This window comes from Vanacampus margaritifer, chromosome 6, assembly GCF_051991255.1.
Source record: "Vanacampus margaritifer isolate UIUO_Vmar chromosome 6, RoL_Vmar_1.0, whole genome shotgun sequence".
NCBI lineage: Eukaryota > Metazoa > Chordata > Actinopteri > Syngnathiformes > Syngnathidae > Vanacampus > Vanacampus margaritifer.
The window spans coordinates 3,962,271-3,982,324 of record NC_135437.1 but is presented as its reverse complement, the minus strand read 5'-3'; the positions used below and the strand labels follow the sequence as shown (position 1 = coordinate 3,982,324).

At 40.4% G+C, this 20,054-nt stretch overlaps 1 protein-coding gene across 1 annotated transcript in view; it reads right to left on the bottom strand.

Moving 5' to 3' along the window:
* Positions 1-1,310: 1,310 nt before the first annotated feature.
* Positions 1,311-20,054, bottom strand: part of LOC144053914 (fibroblast growth factor 6-like) — a 19,570-nt gene continuing 826 nt past the window's right edge. The window contains exons 1-3 of the mRNA XM_077568819.1: positions 18,504-20,054; positions 17,862-17,965; positions 1,311-9,247 (exon numbers count right to left, since the gene is read on the bottom strand). The exon at positions 18,504-20,054 is cut by the window's right edge and continues 826 nt beyond it. Coding sequence (XP_077424945.1) covers positions 9,071-9,247; positions 17,862-17,965; positions 18,504-18,852 — 630 coding nt within the window. The 5' untranslated portion in view covers positions 18,853-20,054 and the 3' untranslated portion in view covers positions 1,311-9,070. The remainder of the gene's footprint in view (positions 9,248-17,861; positions 17,966-18,503) is intronic.

Below are 20,054 nucleotides of genomic sequence, written 5' to 3'. Positions count from 1 at the left end.
GTGGTGGTTGATCTACAAACTTTGCTCTCGTATGCAACTCAGGCCCCGTCCAGACGGAAGGAAAGCCAGCTTCGTTCATCAAACAAATCTCGTACACACAGAAGCATTTCAAGACTTGCATGTGTCCAAAAGAAGACGCTGAGGACGTTTAACGGCTGTAATATATGCCAAGTCTGGAGTGGCGCTGTAGCGCAGCCACAAGGAGTTAACGGAAGCTTAGAAGAAGAATCAGCAAAGAAGACAAACACTTTTTTTCCCTAGCTTTATTGCAATCTACAGAACAAACATGGCTTTATCAAAACAACATGAAAACGACGAACACAGGAGACGTGACAATGGCAGGTGATTAAAGTACAACACCGCTTGTTGAACGTGGGAATGAAGAAGCTAAATATTTTGCTGCAAAACATAAGCAAGCTAAGGAGGCTGCGCAAAACAACTACGACACGGCTATCCGCCATTGTTGTTGACAGACTGACAGTTCGCGCGTAGTCACGTGAGAATTAGCGCATATGTCATCAATCTGCGACAATGTGTCGTCATCAAGCTGCGATTATTACGTCATCACTGGAGGAATATCCTGCATATGGCATCTCGACGGACGTGTACGGGACGCGTTTTGAAATCTTTCCACTCTGGAGCCCGGTTTCAAAAGTGATCGGTTTCAAGCTCCTAAACCGCGCCATTGTGTGGACGAACGGCCTAAACTGTAAGAAACTTGTGAGGATACATTGAAACTGTTTTTTGTGTGGATGGGGCCTAAACTAGAGGGCCCTATTTTCGTGCCCAGTGCAAGGTTTTGGTATTTTTTTAGATGGACACAGGTACAAACGAGTGTTGGCACCATTCTGTGCCAAGGGAGTATATCTATGCCATCGGAGTTTGAATTAAATTTTCCATCACTGAATTTGTTGGTTTCTCCTTGGTTACCCGGATGTTGTTTTTCAGAGTACTGTACAGATTTTTTTAAATTTAATATTTTCACACTTGAATATTTTGAGATGTTTATTTCTTTATTTTACTTTTTTACATGTTGAATTTCAATGCTGAAAAATTCAGTTAGGAATTTTGAAATTCAGAATTTGGAATTCAAACTCCAACTGCATGACTCTCGAAAGGTACACATGGCCAACATGAGATTGAGGTGCACAAAGTACATTTCAAAGAAACTGCAAGAAGATTGCCACTTGTTTGAGGATATAAAGTTGGCTGCTGTGGTGTGGGCACTTAAAGACCGCCTTCGACCTCAAATTGTGCATCCGCATTCTTGAGTGTGCAGTTTTCAGATGTTTATAAATCAAACATGGAAACTTGAAGAAATCACAACAGTTTTTACAAAATCTCTTTTATTATCATTTCAGGAATACAGTTGACTGCTGTGCACAGCACATACGTACAAAAATAAAAGGAAACCCATTTGTAATATAGTTTTTTTTTTTACTTACTCGCCTATTTTTTTTTCAGAAACAGATGATTGAAGAAGTCTGTTGTTTCAAACTAATTTACAATCATTTCAATAATCGGAACTAAGGCAGAAGGTGAGGTATATGTTCCAAAAGAGGAGGGGGACTCAAGAGGAAGCACTCTCCCCTCAGTGCAGGAATAGGAAACTGAGAGGAAAACATAAAGGCTGCTGGCACACAGGGACACGCACGCACGCATACACACACATTTACACACATACACACACACAGACACACCCAGAATGAGCACAGAGCTACTCGCTTGAGATCCCTGTGAACCAACAAACATCTTTAAAAGCAGCTGATGGTTGGCAAAATGACGCGTGTGCATATTCAAAAGAGACCATTCCGAATTCCTTGTGCATAATTGGGAATTGAATAAGTGGGAGTGGATTGGCGGGATTATTTTCCTCATCATCGATTTTTTCTCTCATCAAAACTAAACCAAAAGTCTGCGTGAAAACAACATCATGCAACAGACTCGTTTTTTCAGATAGCCAACAAAGTTAACAATTAAATGTTATTCTTTTGCTATTGCCACTTTTCAGTCCAAGCACTTTGCGTTGTGTTAACCCTATAAAGCCAAACGTATTATATTAAATACAAGACATTTTGAGCCCTCTATTTTCATGAGTATAATATTTTCCCCCCATTAAAACACTGACATATATGATCTGACACATGCATTGCACAGATAATCCATTAGAGGGCAGTATCACCCATCAGATAGCGTTTCCAGCGACATTGCAAGATCGGCCCAATTGAGAAAGGAGAGACAACTTATACTTATTAATAGTGGGAAATGTTCTTTCTGATTTTTGGAAATACTAATATGTTTGATATGTCTGTTTATTATTACATTTTTTACAGTTATATTTGTACAAATATAAAGCATTGTGACCGGATGTATCAAATATAGCACAAATCAAAAGTCACATGTGGAAGTTGATCCCTCCCCCCCCAAATAAATAAATAAATAAATACATATGTTTGTTCAAAAGGACCAAAAAATACTCTATTTTCTCTCATATACAGTATTTCATGGTTCAGGCTTTATAGGGTCAACGGTGTCGTCTGCAATACCCAATAACAGATCAGGGATGGCAAAACAAAAATGAGCAATTCACACTGCTATGACTTGTTTGCTTCAGATTCATCCAGATGAGAAAATTGCGCTGCATATAAAAAATTATCCTCATTTTAGTAGTTTTGCCAAAAAGTGTTACACAGTCAAAAAGCTACAGCTGTTCACTTTCTTCATCATGTATTCAAATGAATAATACAATAATAACGATGATAGCTTCATCAGTGGTGATAATAATACTCACAGTTTAACATCCTCAGCCTCTCTCCTAATCACAGTATTCAGCAAGTTTAACCAAGCAAGCAACCTTCTTGGAAGCCTTTGATTCTTTTTGCTACTTACAGGGCATCATCCGACTTACTCTTGGGCTCCCGACCCCCACCCAGCCTTTTTGCCTCACCATGTCCTGTTATTCCTAACTCGAGGTCAATTGATATGGCCTCTACTGTCACTTTGGCAGAAAACCAACCAACAACCCGCGCATGCGCTGGCACGGCCGCACGCGCGATTCAGGTGCCACGCGCTCATCTCAGTTACTAAACATGAGCGTGGGCCTGCGGGGGCCCTAATGCACTGCCCACAGCATCTTACAGTTAAGAGTGTATGAGGTAAACGGTGACAACATATTAAAAAAAAAAACTTTTACCAAGCTGGCCAAAGTGGTACTTTGCTACATGCAGATTCATGCAAAACAACATTTCAAATGAATTTAGTAGTACAGTAGAACCTCTCAAGTTTAACACAAAGCTGGTCAAGCTCCATTTTTTCTCATAAAAAAAATAATATTCACAATTTAGCTAACTGTACAGACTATATTTTAACATTCTAAACTGTCCAGCAAGTGTAAAAATAAATTTACCAGTATTAACAGTAAATATTTTCTAAACTAATGTATGACATCACCTCACATAAAAACGTATCTTTATTATTTGCATCTCGTTTGTTTTTCTCCAAGAATGAGAGTATTTCCTCATGAAGAGATAACACGGCTGTTAGGAATCGCCAAGTCTCTATCCACTAGTGCTGTCCAAATGTGAAATAGAGCTCTTAATGTATCCCACAGTCCACTGTGAGAAGAAGTGAACAACCAATGCTTGCTCGAAAAGCTATATATATATATATATATATATATATATATATATATATATATATATATATATATATATATATATATATATATATAGCTTTTCGAGTAAAGCAACACAAAGTACTTTGTTAAATTATAAACCAATATTTATTCCAGGAAGTCCAATATCTGTGGGCATTAGTCCAGTATGTAAATTAAGCCTGAGAAGTGATTTAAACTATTTTTCTTTTGACTGACGAGTGAAGCCCACTATAAATGCCCTTAACATGTTTAGGGAATATGTGAATGATTTTAAACACAGCCCAGATGTTTGTTTACACTACGGCATAGGGTAGGCACCTATTAATGCTAAGAAGTTTATTAATGGCCTCTGATAGTAATGTCAGTAAATAACTTAATGATGCAGAGAAATGACTAAAATGGTGGGAAAAAAAGCAAGCTCAAGAGGTACACTGTGTGGAACTACTCTGTAAACAGTTCTTTGTGATATAATGTGGCGTAAGCACAGAACTGACAAAATCAACAGAAAAACAAAAGTCAGATTATAATTAATACGACACAGGGAACTTGTTTTATTATTAAGACTCCACACTTTTGACTCATCTTAACCGGACTGAGTTGGAGCATTTTCCCTCCCGGTTGATCAACGTCAGCAAAAGGTGCAATTATCTCTCAAGATCATCCTGACCGTGGTGTGTTTTGCTTCCTGCCTCACTCCAAAAACGGTCAAGCCAAGAATTGCTAATGTTAAACCTGTTGAATATTTACGATAGCAAATTATTAGGTGTGTGTCCTTAATAGCAAGATTGGCCGAGCTACAGACTGCGCAAGCAGGACTATTAACTGACATTTATGTCAAACTTTATTTATTCCCAACAGTGTACTCTCTTCATTTTGTAGCATCTCTGTTGGCTGAACTGTAGTGTGTCCAAGTGGATGTTGGATTTTTTTTCAATGTTTTTTTGTCCAATCAGATTTCAGCCTCTATGTGCAGCTATGTCAGTCCAATCTGCCAAGGGCTTTCAGAATCAAGTCATGCTGGCCAATGTAACTTCAACAACAGACTGGCCCACACTATTGTCAAAAAATTTCTATCCTACATGGTTGGTCAGTTAGAGCTAAGTTTGATTGAAAAACAAACAAACATCACATTTGAATTAATTTGATTGGTTTTGTCATATTATAAGATAAATGATTGCGAGTGCATGCTATTATATGGATGTTTTTGTACAATAAGGATGGTTTCTATTAGGGATGTTCAATACCACTTTATATGATATCAGTACCAGTACTCAACATTTAATCTCCGATACCAATACCAAATACAAATACCACAAGTTCTTGAATGACAATTATATTTTCTTCTTATTTATTATTTCTAGTTCCTGATTGTAAAACAGGCACAAGAGGGTGGCAGATACCGGTATCGGCCACCGTTGAGAGTACCGATACCTTAAAATAAGGCTGCTATAGGCACTGATGTTAATACCTGGTATCGGTACACCCAACCCTTGTTTCTAAAATTGTGACATGATATAGCTAGCGGATAAGTCCGCACTCAATGTCGAGGTACCCTGAAGAACAAACATCCTGATTTTCTTCTCATTATGTGTGAGGTCTCTCGCATTATGAAAAACTGTTAAGATGTTAAAATCATTACATGTGTAACCCGCTCAAAAGACTGTTAACATGCTACATACAGTTAATTTCACTGTATGCAAAGGTGGAAAGATTTTGAATCTCACTATATGCACAATTTGTGTTTCCGCACATGGACTTCGGCAAACAGCATCCCAGAAGCCACGCGCGAACTAGCCAGCCAATCGGCATTCCGTAATGCTGACCAATAGGACTGCTCTGGGACCCTTGCCTCTTTTTACGTCTGCTTTTCCAGTATAAAAATTATCTGCGAGCGAATAAAAAAGTCACGTTCCAGACTTCCGGACCTCGAGTAACCTCCTGCCCCCTTTTCCTGTATGTCATTGTGAATTTTCCATCAATCAAACAGTTTCTCTAGCCATGTATAGCTTGCTAAGCACTCCCGGTTCAATGCAAACATGAGCGCCGTCGCTAAAGAGAGAAAGTCATATCATTATCATAAAGAATGGGAAATAGTGTTTTGCTTCACAAACGTCAACGACAAATGCTAAGGCACTTGTAGCGGCAGATAATTATCAGAATCTTAATTAAGTGGCTCTGAAAATGTCTGCATTGTTTGGGTCTACTTGTGAGTCAGCCTTTTCAGACATGAATGTCATTAAGTCAAAGTTTAGGACAAGGCTGAGTGAGGAACTCATGTATTTTGTGACCACTGTTGATTTGTTATTGTTGTGGTTGAAGTAAAGGCATCATAACACAAATTTGGCTATAGAATAAACGTGAACAATGAGCAGCTTGCTGCTGTTTTGTTTTTCTTAAAGTAGCTCACTGAGGAAAACGGTTGAAGACCCCTGCAGTAAATGGTTCTGTTAGCAACAGACTTTGCAAATCAGCTTAGGTATTAACAAAACAATCCATGAACAGATTTAGTTACACTTTTCAACAAAGGTGTCTATTTGAGGGGAGGCGTTAATTTGTTCAAGTGGCAGTCATTATTTCAGAAACAGCTTCAATTTAAGTGGAGGCAACTATGTGAGGAAATACAGCATTATTAGGGCCCAAGTAGCGACCCGACGGTATCTCTATGACAATATTCGATTATAAATAAAGCGCCACCTAGCCCTTGGGGCGAAAATTCTTTTTTACCCCACATACGGTATTTTGTACAAAATTTGGATACTCTTTGTAAGTGTGATAACTAAGTCATTTATGAATATTTTTCTTTCTTTCGATAACTCAAAATTTTCAGTGGCATCAGATCTATCCATATATACAGTATGTATTTTTTATTTATTTATTTATTTTTGATGCCCGCTACGGACAATAAAAGCAATATTGTGCTTTGAGTAAAACTAACTATGATGTATACTTCAAAAAATGTGAATTGAAATAAACAAACTCTGAATATCGACCAATGGTTTCACCTCCTCATAAATCACATTTTAATGGAAAAAATATCTGCCTCAAATAAAAACCAAATATCAAAATTTATAGAAACATGGTCTACGTATATAGAATTTTTAAACCTAATTCTGGTTACTTAATTCTGTCTGTTAGCGAGAGCCACTGCACCGTGATAACTTACATTGATGTTTCTGCATTTGGCAATTTATTATTATATTATATTATTAGTATGGGATTTTTTTTAATGGGCTTTAGGTGAACTGATGAATACACACACGCTCGCACGCACGCACGCACACACACACATACACATACTCACCCACATACAAAAAAAAAATATATATATATATATATATATATATATGTGTGTATATGTATATATATGTATATATATTTAAAAAATAAAAAATAAAAAATAAAATAAATAAAAAAAATAAAAAACATTTATTAATTTTTTTTAATTTATTTGTTTGTTTGTTTTTAAAAAAAAGGAGAGCAATGATGATGTCAAATCGAATGAACAATACTGAGCTCTCCTGAAAAAAAAAAAAAGTGAATTGGGGCAACTTAATGCCAAAAAATAAAGGATGCCGATTTTTGAGGATCTTATCACACACAACACACTCGGCCCAAAAAAAAAAATCCACATGTAAAGGTTTATTATGTCATTTAAAAAAAAGATCTGAATTTGAATCTGCTGGTAACCCAACATGCAAGTACCCCAAAGTGGCCTGGGCTGCGAGGGCCAGCTCTAGTTAACTTTGTTGTTTTTGATTCTGATTCGGACAAAAAGTCAAAGAAATTGGGTTTGAGCTTGGATTTTTTGTAACACTTGAGAATAGTTTTCAAATTGCTTAACTGACCAACTGTAGCACTTCAGAGGTTCCACTGTTCGCCAAACCTAACAGATTGCGGCGCAATTCAGCAGGACCGAAAACAGTCTTAACGAGTCATGACATCCTTGTCTCATCGCACATGAGAAAACACGAGGAGCTCACCCAACATCTTGCTCAAAGAACAAGGTCGGAACAAGAAAACAACTAAATGTCAGCAACCCGAGAACGAGACGTCAGCACCTCCGGCCTTGGTACACAAATGGCTCAGGCGGATGAGGCCCGCAATGTAGGTCCACATTACTCGCATCCTCGGCGAGTTAAACCAACAATGGATGCCACGCGCTGAGACCCTTAAAAGTCAAACTCAGCACGTCACTGCTGTCATTGACTTCGCCCCTGCACATCGCCATATTACAGTATCTCAAAGGGTTGCATTCAAGTAAAGTACGCTACATACTCAGTGACCAATTTGCATAAATAGCTTGCATAAATAATAAAGACAAATGTAAATCTAAATGGGAGAGACTGGGGTACCTGAAGTGTAGAATCCTGACGTCCCTCAAAGCAAACCCTCATTGACAGTGAACTGACTAATCAACAGTAGCATCCACACTGTTTCCTGCATAAAGACCTTCAAGTGCTAAACCAAAAGAGATCCCTTCAAAACTTTTTGTCCAGATGGCACCCAAATACAAGCTAAGTGAGTTTCCTTCATACTTGGATAACAATGGCATGTCCACAAAACCATTGATAACCAAATTGTGGGATTGTCAAAGCTCCCTCCAGTGCTGTCTTTCAAATGTCAAATATAAAATAAAAAATAAAATAAAAAACACTGCGCCATGTGCAGCACACAGTCACAATTCACTTCCTTAATCGAATTCCCGGAGGGAACATCGTGTGGCCCTCCTGGAATGGGGCTCAAGACCAGCGGTGGCGTCTGGCTTGTGGAGTGATGACTTGTCTTTCATTCCTATTTCTGACTTAAGCACCGGCATTACTTGCATGCAAGGGAAGGGGAGGCGTGGGGTCAGGGAGGGGGGCCACTAGAGGAATTCAAGGCACCGCTACCTCATGACAAAGCAAGAACAACCGCTGCCATATTTGCAAGCTCGAGTTGCCCTGTCCGAGATGAGATCCAACAAATGGAGATGGTGCACAACAAAAACATCTTCACAGGCATTTTTTTTTCAGTACAAGTTCCATGCATGTATATTTTTCAGAATTTTTGGTGCTTTGAGGTAAAACAATGATCCTATCCAAAACAAAGAGCTGACAGAGCACGCACTCCGCTGACTTCAACAAGCACCCATACAGAAGAATGAAGACCGTTGAAGCCGACGGTTTCTCTGTCCCCATCGCAAATTGGTTGAAATCCAAAAAAAGCAGCAAAGAAAGGCATTTCATCATTTCTAATACAAAGTAAGCTACCCAAATATACATATAAAGTCTGAATAAATACTATTGGATATTCTTTCTATGACAGTCCGTTGTGGGTTTTGATGGATGTACAGTATGGAGAGGGTATTGAAGTTACCTGGGAAAGAATCCATGTGTGCAAATAAGTGTGTTATTGCCAGTCTTTGCTCGGGGGAGGTCATATTCGGGGTAGGAAGTGCGTGACAGTCATGGCAGTGGTGGCCTTGTTGCCCCTTTTGACGCGGCCGTGCTTGCTGAGCGCCACGAAGGAGCCTCGGTACACCAGCGACTCGTAGGCGTTGTAGTTGTTGGGCAGCATCCGCTCTCGGAATTTGCACTCGTCGTGGAAGACTGTCTGCAGACGACACGGGAGGCAAAATCGTTTGCACAAGTTCCATTGCTACATCATTCATACGTTTGAAAAGAGGTCAGATTGTTTATTATGGAACATTCTAATTTCCTGACTTTGTGGCTTTTCTTAATTAAAAACCAAAATTAGATCAAAATTAGAATGAATACACAATGACATATAGACTGTGTCAAGTGAATCTACAAGTAGTATATAAGAAATGAGTTTCATTTTTGGAATTGCACTATTGAAACAAATTCACAATCAAGAGATGCAAATAAATGGTAATGAGGTTAATAATCTCCAGCATGCTCCAAAAAACAACAAAAATGCTGTAACGTCACTTTTAATTTGAAAAAAAAATAGCACTGTACAGTAATGTATTTAAAAAAAAAAATCATACAGTAATAATTAAATACAGTGGAACCTCAGAGTTTGAACGTCTCGGAACTCGAACAATTCGGACTTCAACCCAAAAATCTGAGTAAAAAATGCCTCGGAGTTTGAACACCCAAACAAAGCAAGCTAAGCCGAACATACCTTGAAAACGGCTAGCCGAGTGAAGCCGAGCGAAGCCGAGCAATGCCGAATGCTTACGTTGCGGAAGTTGAGACGATGCACTGTTTGTTTCCAGTCAGATCGTGAATACCCCCAAATGTTCTCCATACTCGCGAGTGCATTTTGATTTTTCCAGGATAATTTTCTTCGCCATGGGCCCAAAGAAAGACAACAGTGCCAGTGGCAGCAAAGAAAAACATACAGTTTTAACTACCACCACTACTTCTGTAAATACTGGCATAAGTACCCCCCTAAGCTGTTCAACAACGTGTTTGATGTTAAACAAAGCACGCACGGACCACTTAGTAGCCTAACAATATGTCCAATGTAAAATACACAAACTCAGCACTTAACTAAAACTAGCATTAACATAGCATTTATCATCCACTGATGCCATAACACCACAACAGGTAAGGTAAGGTATTTTTATTGTTTAAATACTGTACTGTTCTGTAAATGTAAAAAAACATAAATAGAAATTAACTCTTTGACTGCCAAAAACGTTAAATAACGTTTAGTAAAAACCTACGGCGGAGCACCAAAGACGTTAAAAGACGTTCACCCAATTTTTTTTATTTTTTGGGGGGGGAGGAAACGGGTGGAGGAAAGCCTTGGCCAGCTGTGCTGAAAGTATCAAGCAGATCTAGTTAGTATAATGCCTATTTTTGGCCCCTAGATGGCAGCGATGACTCTCTTTGGACAAGATTGGGTAGGCGTCAGTAGAAGACGTGAGGCGGAGCTAGAGTGTTGAGGGGACAATGGCTGAGGAAGCCACAATGGCGACCGGTTGCAAGCAGCTCACACTTGAGCATTTTTTTCAAAGACGAAAAGCATCGACCAATGCTAAAGAGCACATTGATGACGACGATGATGATGATGGTGACTCCGAGGTTGACGCCGAAGTTGGAAGTGCTGACGCCGAAGTTGGAAGCGTTGACGCGGCGGCTATGATCACGTCATAAAGCCTCACTGGCTAGCAATGCTAACGCCGGAAAACGCTGCGCACAACCGAGTACTTCTGCTCAGGCGAACGTTCAATTGGACGACGAAGAGTGCCCCGAGTCCAATGCATATTCATCGGAGGAGTGGGTACAGTCTGATCACGGAGAAGACACTGGTTATGGACTACGATGCCACCATGAATGGAGCGGATAAGATGGATCAACCACCCGGTATAGGAACTGAAGGACAATGTGGAAGGCAGACGTAACGTCACCGTATCATGATCCTGAGAGTAGACTTGATGGCAACATGGCCAAACACACACTGCAGTATATACTTGCTATTCCCCGGAAAAAAAGGCCGGCATGAAAGTGTAGCGTCTGCACACGAAGGAGCCATCGCATTGAAACTAATCTGTTGTGCAAATCCTGCTGCGTCCACTTGCACGCAGGGGAGTGTTACAAAAAGAAAAACTGTATTTGAAACATCCACACAATTGTAAATAGTACCACGGTTGCACACATTTGTAAATAGTTTGCCAAATTGTTTTGTCAAATTGTTACACTGTTGAATGTAAATAAACTTATTTTGCTATCAAAAAACACTTTTTCATTGTTGGTGGGAGTGTTTTACAGAAGTAAAGCACTGTTTAGGTGTTTGTGGCATCATTCATGGAAAAAGAGTGCATGAAATAATATCGTTTCACAAAAAGCTTGATTTCTCCGTTTTTTGTTTCAAAACAGAGCATTTGGGTGAAACTAACCATTTTCTATTGTTGATTACTGAAAAACGGAACAAGGTAGAAACAAACTTTTTTTTCTGATGAAAGATGAGAGTTCAATCTTTCATGTGGTAGTATGTGTGTTTCCATAGTCCAAACACCAAGTTTTCTGTGGACCTTGAAAGATCAGTCAAAATGCTTAAATCGGCTGGCACTGACAGCATACCTTTTCTGAAAACGTCTGGCAGTCAAAGAGTTAAAATAGGAATTTTCTGGTTTTGGAGCTTGGGACCGGATTAATTGCATTTGCATTATTTCCTATGGGAATTTTTTTTTCGGAGGTTGAACAATTCGGACTTTGAACACTTCACAGGAACGAATTATGTTCAAACTAGGTACCATTGTACAATGTAATTTGAATTGTATTTTATTATTATTATTTTTTGCTATATTGTAATGCTTTACTCCTAGTATGTGCACCTTTGCTACCAAGGGGCTGAAGATGGCAGACATGAATAGAATACTAAAATTTGATAATGTTGGATGAAAAGGACAATTAAGTTACACAGCAACAGTAACCTTTTTTTTTTGCAGAGGATAAAGAATATACACCCGTGAGTATTGCTATAATGTCTGTCTATATTTGTTGCTACACCGTTTGTGTTTAAACATCTTAAGGAGTTATCACTACCACGACATCGCTGCTAGTTTTGTTTAGCCTGTTTGGCGCTTTACATTGAATGGGGATATTTGATACTTTTTTCAAACCGATAACAGTACGAGTACTCTTCTTGAGAAGTCACCGATACCAAGTACTAATACCACACCAAAAAACAATGACCAATAATTTTAAACAAAGACCTGTATATGCCAGGACAGCATTTTAACTTAAAATTCCATAAAATTAATGTCAATTTTCTATTCTTCTTATTTCTAGATCCTGGTCCTAAAACAGCCATAAGAGGGCGGCTCGTATCAACCGTGGTCGCAATTACAGATACCTTGAAATAAGGCCGGGTCATCGGTACTGGCCCATCCTTAGTAATTTACAACTGGGAGTGGCAATAAACAGCTTGAAGCAAGCACTTAGCTTCTTTTTTGAAGAATTCTTGTCCATCTGCTGAACTGCTGCTTGTTGTGAAGTTCAGTAGCAGTAAAGTGGGTCTTTAATTTAGCTTTAAGTCTCAACTGAGCAGGCTTACCTAATGTCAAGAGGGAGAGAATTCCATAGTATTGGAATAGTCGTAGCTAACTAACAATGACAGATATTTGGGTTTGTGTTAGTGCATAATAAATGCCATTCCTTTTACATTTACTACTCCCAGCATTGATAGCAGCAACACTTGCTGGTGAAAAATTGCTATTATGCCATCAAGTTTGAATTTCTAAAACATTCATATAATGAACACTATTTTCACTACGAGTTCAAAAACAAGTTGAGGTTCGAAATAAAGCCATACAGCCTGCAGAAATGCAAGGGAACCACAATACCATCAAGTGACTCCAGTGAATGACTTTTTCTATCAATTCATACTAAATTTGAAAAAAACACTTTGTGTTTTAGTCACACTAGAATAAAGGCACAGTCCAAAACAGGGGGGGGGGGGTATCTTTTTTTTTTTTTTACCAAGGACAATGGAAGTAAACAGCAATGGAAGTAAATAATATTGACAGTATGACAGTAGCCAGTTGCGAAATTCAAAGATAACGGTAAATGTGTTCAAATATTGAACAGCTAATATTGCTTATTGTGTGTTAAATGTGGCTAAATGTAGTCATAATTTCTGTCACTTCTACAAACATAGACATAATATATGTTTCATCCCTTAGCCACACTCTTTGGATGGATTTACTCAACAACTCTCAGCACAATCTTAAAGGGGAAGTCGACCCCAAAATTTTCTTGTTCCTTACAATAAAATATTCTATGCAACTTCCACTAGTCTAAAAACTATTCTGCTTAATTTTACGTTTGTGGAATATGAAGAAAACAGCAACATACTAGTCAGCAAATATGGTGATAAAATTGGCCCAATGAATTGCGGTCCATTAGTGGCCCACATCTGGCATCCACATGGGGGCCACATAAGGTCCATATCTAAGCCATAGCTGGCACTACTGTGGCCCTACGCTGGGCCAGACAACTGGTGCCCAACATCAGTCTTAATTTAATCTTAACTAAGCCAATTCATTCATGTACCATATTTGACCCACATAAAAAAAAAAGACTCAACAACAATTTTAGTATTATTAAAGATGCAAATTTTTCGATAGGGTCCACTGGGAGCAAACAAGGGTTCAGTGCCTTTCAAGGACACTTCAATATGGTCACCAGGGGAACCCACAACCTCACAGATGGGGCACGACCACTCTGAGCCATCCAGTTAAATACTTTGTCACTAGTTTTAACATTTGAATGTGATGGAAGGTAGTTCGCCTCAGCTCTTTGGATTCTTATAGTACAGGGAGTCCTCGAATTATGTCACACGCCACCTACGTTGTTTCTACTTTACGGCGCCCGTGCCTCGTCCGTAGCATCTTCTTTTTCGTTAATTTACTACAGTAATCACACAATTTTAAAGTGATTTAAACTTGTGTTGTTGTTACCTCTAGTAACGAACGTCCATTGAGCAGGTCGGCTCGCCATCAGGCACGTCACATTACCGTGTTTAAGTTTGAATTAGCTCCGCTCTGCCATCCGTCAGCAATGTCCGTGCAGAAACACAAAGTTCCGGCTCTTCCGGGACATGCAAATATGTTTTTTTCAAAATTAGTGTACAAAGTACTTTGATGTAAATATCAACATTAACAGTGAAATCCAACTTAAGTCGAAATTCGGGTTACGTCGCCAGCATAGGAACGGAACTCGACCGTAACTCGAGGACTCCCTGTACTTTTTGGGTGTTTGTTCATCTGACTGTTTCCTTACCAAGGATGGTACACCAATGAGTTCTCAGAGAACTTCCCAGAGAAGTTCTTTGATGGTGAACAGCTTTTGCCATTTTTTGGACATTGGCGTCATTAACATTTCATCATAGTGGACATTCCTTGGTAAGGAAACAGTCAGGTGAACAAACACCCACAAAGTACTATAAGAATCCGAAGAGCTGAGGCGAACTACCTTCCCCCACATCCAAATGTTAAAAACTATTGACAAAGTATTTAACTGGATGGCTCAGAGTGGTCGTGTCCCATCTGGGAGGTTGTGGGTTCGATTCTCACCCTTGGTGACAATGTTGAAGTCTCCTTGAAAAAGGCACTGAACCCTTGTTTGCTCCCAGTGGACCCTATCGAAAAATTTGCATCTTTTAATAATACTGAAGTTGTTGTTGAGTCTTTTTTTATGTGGGTCAAATATGGCACATGAATGAAGTGGCTTAGTTTTAAGGTTGAATTAAGGCTGATGTCCAGCACCAGTTGTCTGGCCCCGCGTAGGGCCACAGTAGTGCCAGCTATGGCTTAGAAATGGGCCTTATGTGGCCCACATGTGGATGCCAGATTTGGGCCACTAAAGGACTGTAATTCATTGGGCCAAGTTCAAGTTGCTAGAGGCCATTTTGCCACTTGCTACCAACTGAAAATTACATCACAGTGACGACCATTCTCCAGCTCACTTATTTTCTGAGTTTGGACATGTGACATTCACAAGCTGAGCTTTAATTGCTCATTACCTGAGTTGACAGCATGTGACATAACGGCCGCCCACTGAGAAGGATAAAAATTGATGGATTTTGATGCTTCATTCATATTCTCAAAACAGTATTAATCCGAATGCCATGTTTAGACTAATGAGGCGTATATAAGAAATTATTGTAAAGATTTTTAGGGGTGTTGAATTCCCCTTAAATTCATTACATTAAGTAAAGTGGCTACAAATAGCAGTGATCGTTTTCTTCTACTGTAAACAACTGCTCATTTTATGGCTTTTCATTACAGCAGTTCCCTGAAATAGAACATAAAGAATGTATACATGAAAAATAATATTTCAAGTCCCTCAGTAGTCAACAAAACAGCAGCCACTAATGAAAAAAGGCAAGACACAACGTCAGTTCTGTAGTGCTGACAAGCCAACATGGCGTATGCAGCAGACAAGCTGGCTGCCTCCATCTCAACCCATGTGGCTAAATTAAATCTCTTATCATATCATCAGCACAGTGGCAAGCTAACACGTCATCACTCGAGAGGAGATACATTCTGCCTGTCAAGGATGTCGGCCCACCAGCCAACTAACGGCAACACATGTCATTGTCATTGCAGCGCCAATGACATCAAGGTTACTGCTGACATGCTCACAAATCTCTACAACTCAAGTCAAGTACCTTTGAGCATGTCCAAACAATACGTTGTGTTCGCTATATTGTGCGACCATTACATTAGTGAAATACACTCAGTTGCACTAGAACAGCTCTGGTTGAATACCTCCGAGTTTGTATAGCTCAGAAGTCAACCATAATCCCTTAATCCATGTCCTCCTCATTAACTGTACAATCAGACACTTTTGAATGATAAAACCAGAACATATCAATCCATCCATTTGTTACAGTGCTTGTCCTCATTAGGTTGAGGGTGAGCGAGAGTCAGAAAGCTGGAGGAAACCCACGCAAGCATGACAAGAACTCAACACAGGAAGGCCGGAGCAGAGAGTTAGACTCCAAACCTCAGAACTGTGAGTTAACTGCACATCCACTGGAATACCCTCGACAAAAACATTCCAAGAAAGAAAATTACAGGGGGAAAAACAAACATAACCATCATCATGACCGAGGCATTCCACATCTTTTACCCTGAGCATATGTTTGGGTTTTATTTTTTTATTTATTTTCTGCTTTTTGGTGGTACAGTGTTCCCTCGTTTACAGCTGGGGTTAAGTTAAAAAAATTAAAATAAATACCCGCAATAAATTAAATCTGTGAAGTAGTTAGCTTTGTGTTTTACATAAATGTTTTAAAGGTCTAAAACCCCTTATCGCACAGTTTATACACTTTTCTCATTGAGGGATTTATATTTTTTCCACATTTCTCTCGTTTAAACATTCCCAATGTTCTAACCTTCATAAATTTTATAAAATAGGTACATTGCTGTAAAATAAAATGCATGCAAAATTGCACACAAAAAATCCGTAAAACAGCAAGACCGCAAAATGTGTACCGCATTATAGCGAGGGAACACTGGATTGCACTTTTTTTTTTTTTTTATAAACGCAGCAGCCAAAACAATTTGTATCAAAAGACTGAGAATTGAAAAAGAATAAGCACTGAAAGAAGGTAAACTATTTGACTTCTTATCAAAGCTCATTTGGGCAATTTTATTGTGTTTACATTTTAACAATAGTGAGTGTGTTGCTCATCTGTCAAATTTAAGACTGTTTCATTGTTTTTATACTTTACTTTTAATGGAGGTTAGTTTTTCATACTACTTCAGCAGTTAATGTAAAGAAAATTTTAATCCTACTTAAAACATTGCACACACGATGAGGTTGATTTCTTTTTCCGTTCCTAAAAAACAAAAAAACATAAATGGTGTTGTAAAACAGATTTAGCCATAGAGGGTCATTTCTCTGGATGACTCAGTTGTAATGCTTAAAGTGGTCAGTAAGTGACCACCTTATGAACTGTGGCTTTATGGGACCTACTTATAAAATAGTAATTATAGCTCATAGTGATGGCGTGACACCTATAAAATATTGCTGTTAACAGTTTTGTAGGTGGTCATCAGCTGTTCAAAAAAGTAAATCCTGACCCTCAATCACTTTTGACAGATCCCCTTCAAAAACAGTTTACATTGAACTGAGCTCAATAACTACAAAGTGACAAAGTGTTTGATTTTATTTTTTTTTTTGAGGACGGTCCAACCGGCATGCCTGTATATTATCATAGTTTCATTTATCATGAACGTTACATATAGGCAACATTCACACATCTCACAGTTGTGAGGTTGGAAGCTTGAATCTCAGCTCTGGCCTTACTGTGCACATTTCCCCCCGTATTTGCAAATTACAGTATGTTCAAAGACTCTAAATTGCTCTTTGTGTAATTATTTGTACTATATATAAGCGCCCTGTGATTAGCTGGCGACCAATCTTGGGTGTACCCCACCTCTGCTCAAAAATCAGATGGGATATCCCCAGCTCATGTTAAAAAAAATAGATGATTAATTTGATTGTATTACAGTGTAATCTTCATGTACATGGCCTGAACCGTTTTTGTTAGGAGACATGTGTGGACAGATGCAACGTATAGATGAACGTCTTGATTTTCATTGGACTTCTTGGAGAGCCCAATTGTAAGTAAAAAAAAAGTAAAAAGTACCCGATGTCAAATATTTGGAATGTGTCAATCCTACTGGCTCATGCACATTGATCAGCAGTCCTTATAGAAAAAAAGTGGGTTGCACACTTACCGTCCCATATAACCTCCCTCGTCTGTTCATGGCGACATAAAAGTCACTCTTGACTCCGTACAGGCTCACCACTCCTCTCTCCACCGTGGAGATCTCAATGAGACCTGAAATCACAAAAAATTTGAGAGCGCGCGACGGCTGGCCGGGGGCCTTTTTCCCCCTTCCAAACAGAGAATAATTTATGATTAGGATTTAGCATGCATTGTGTCCCCTCTCAGCGCCTTTGCGCCTAACCTTGCAGCGTGACGACTCTTTGTTCTGCATCCTTCACATCCCATCACATGCAAGCGCATTTATTTATTTATTTGTGTGTGTGTGTGTGTGTGTGTGTGCGTGTGGCGGGATTGCGCCATTCGCGTGGTCGTGCTGGGCTCCACGGCCACCGGCTCGCTCGAGCTGGCCCGCAGTGTAAAAATAAGTTGTGTCTAAAAGCGTCCATACATTCATGTCATGCTCTGGGAGGAGGGGGAGGAAGAGGAGAGGAGAGGACGAGCAAGGGAGAGGAGCGGAGCGGAGAGGAAGGGAGGAAAGAGGAGGGGGTCGAGGGGCGATCGCTCGGCGCTGTTTGCTTTTTAATAGAATTGTCTTTGCGCCCCCCACTGAGATGACACACGATCATGCAAATGACACGGAAGAACTCACTGTACTGGTTCTCGTGGTGGACACCGTTGATCCTGCCGTCGGGGAGGATCTGGAGGTGGAAGCCGATGCCCACGTTGCAGTAGAGCCTCCGCACTCTCTTGATGCCCAGCAGGTAGTCACTCTCCCAGTTGAGCTCCGGCTTCTCCCCGGAGATCCCCAGCACGGAGCGAGAGAAGAGCGTCTCCCAGCGCTTCTCCAGCAGCAAGGTGCCATTCGTCCGGCCGCTCGGGAGCGGGTACGCCGACACGATGCCCAGCAGGAGGCTGAGGAGAACCGCCGCGGTCAGCGTCCAGTGCGGCGTACCGGCCTCGCAGGACATACTGACGAGGAGCCTGTGAGCTCCAGCCATCCGGTTTACCTTCAGACCACGTGGTCCAAATTAATGAGCCTAAAAATACCGCTCTTCTTGTTTTTCTCTCTTCGGCATGCTGGCTGAGGGTTATTTCTGGAGCTGTGCAGGGCATGAAACGCAAGCCCCGGTGCAGAGGAGGAGAGGAGACGCTGGAGGTGATGGTGCTGGTGCTGCTGCTGGTGATTACCATGTTTTGCAGCTCCTACCTCCACGCCTCTCTCTCTCCCCCCTACACGCGCACACTTGCTCTCTCTCCTGCTCCTCGACCAAAAAGAAGAGTTGCAAGAAATAATCCGCCATGCACCAAAAAAAAGAGAGAGAGAGCAGAGAAAGAAATGAAGGCTCCCCCTCCCCTCAGGGGCCACGCATCCTCCCTGGATCTTCTGACTCCCAATGCAAGGCCAGAGATAACCCTGATGGCAGCAAGAAAGAGCCTTCAATGTTTTGTCATAGCTGGCCCAGTAAGAGGTTGGGGGTGGGCTGGGAGAGGAAGGGGGACTTGAGCGGGCCCTCAGAGCAGCACCCAAATTGGGTCGGTGGTCATATGTCTGTCAGGCCGCTTCCTTATTTAGAAAGAAGGTGTAAAAACAGTCCCACTTGTCACTGGAGAGCAATGGCAGTGCTCATGCGGTGCCACTTTTTCTGTTGCACTCTTTAACAACTTTAGCAAACAAATCTATGGATGAGACGTCAACACCTGTGATTCCCAAGTGTGCCGTGTGAAATTGCCTAAATGCAATTAAGTTTGTTCACTATCTATCCCAATGACGTATAGTGACAAGCAGAACAATGAAATGTTCTTCCACTAGATGGCAATCAAGAAGCAACCTCTGCATACATTTGTTTTCTTACATAAATTAAGCGTATATGCCTCGGCTCAAATAAAGGTTGGAAAACCCTGACCTATACCACCTTGTTTCAAGGTTTAAGTCCTCCATTGGAGTAAAAACACAGAATCCTGCCACCCAGTTGTCCATTGCAGCATAAGCTCTCTTACAGTAACGCATTATGATCTCCGCATGTTTCCCATGGTACATATGTAAGAGCCGCGTGGAGCAAAGCGGAGGCCTGACATGGAATGGCACACATAGTCCGCATGCCATTCTCGGCGACACGAAAGCCTATCGTCTTTTCCATGTAACAGATAATGTCAGCAGCTGCATGGCCATGTGTCAAAGAGGCCACAGCGGTGGGCTGCG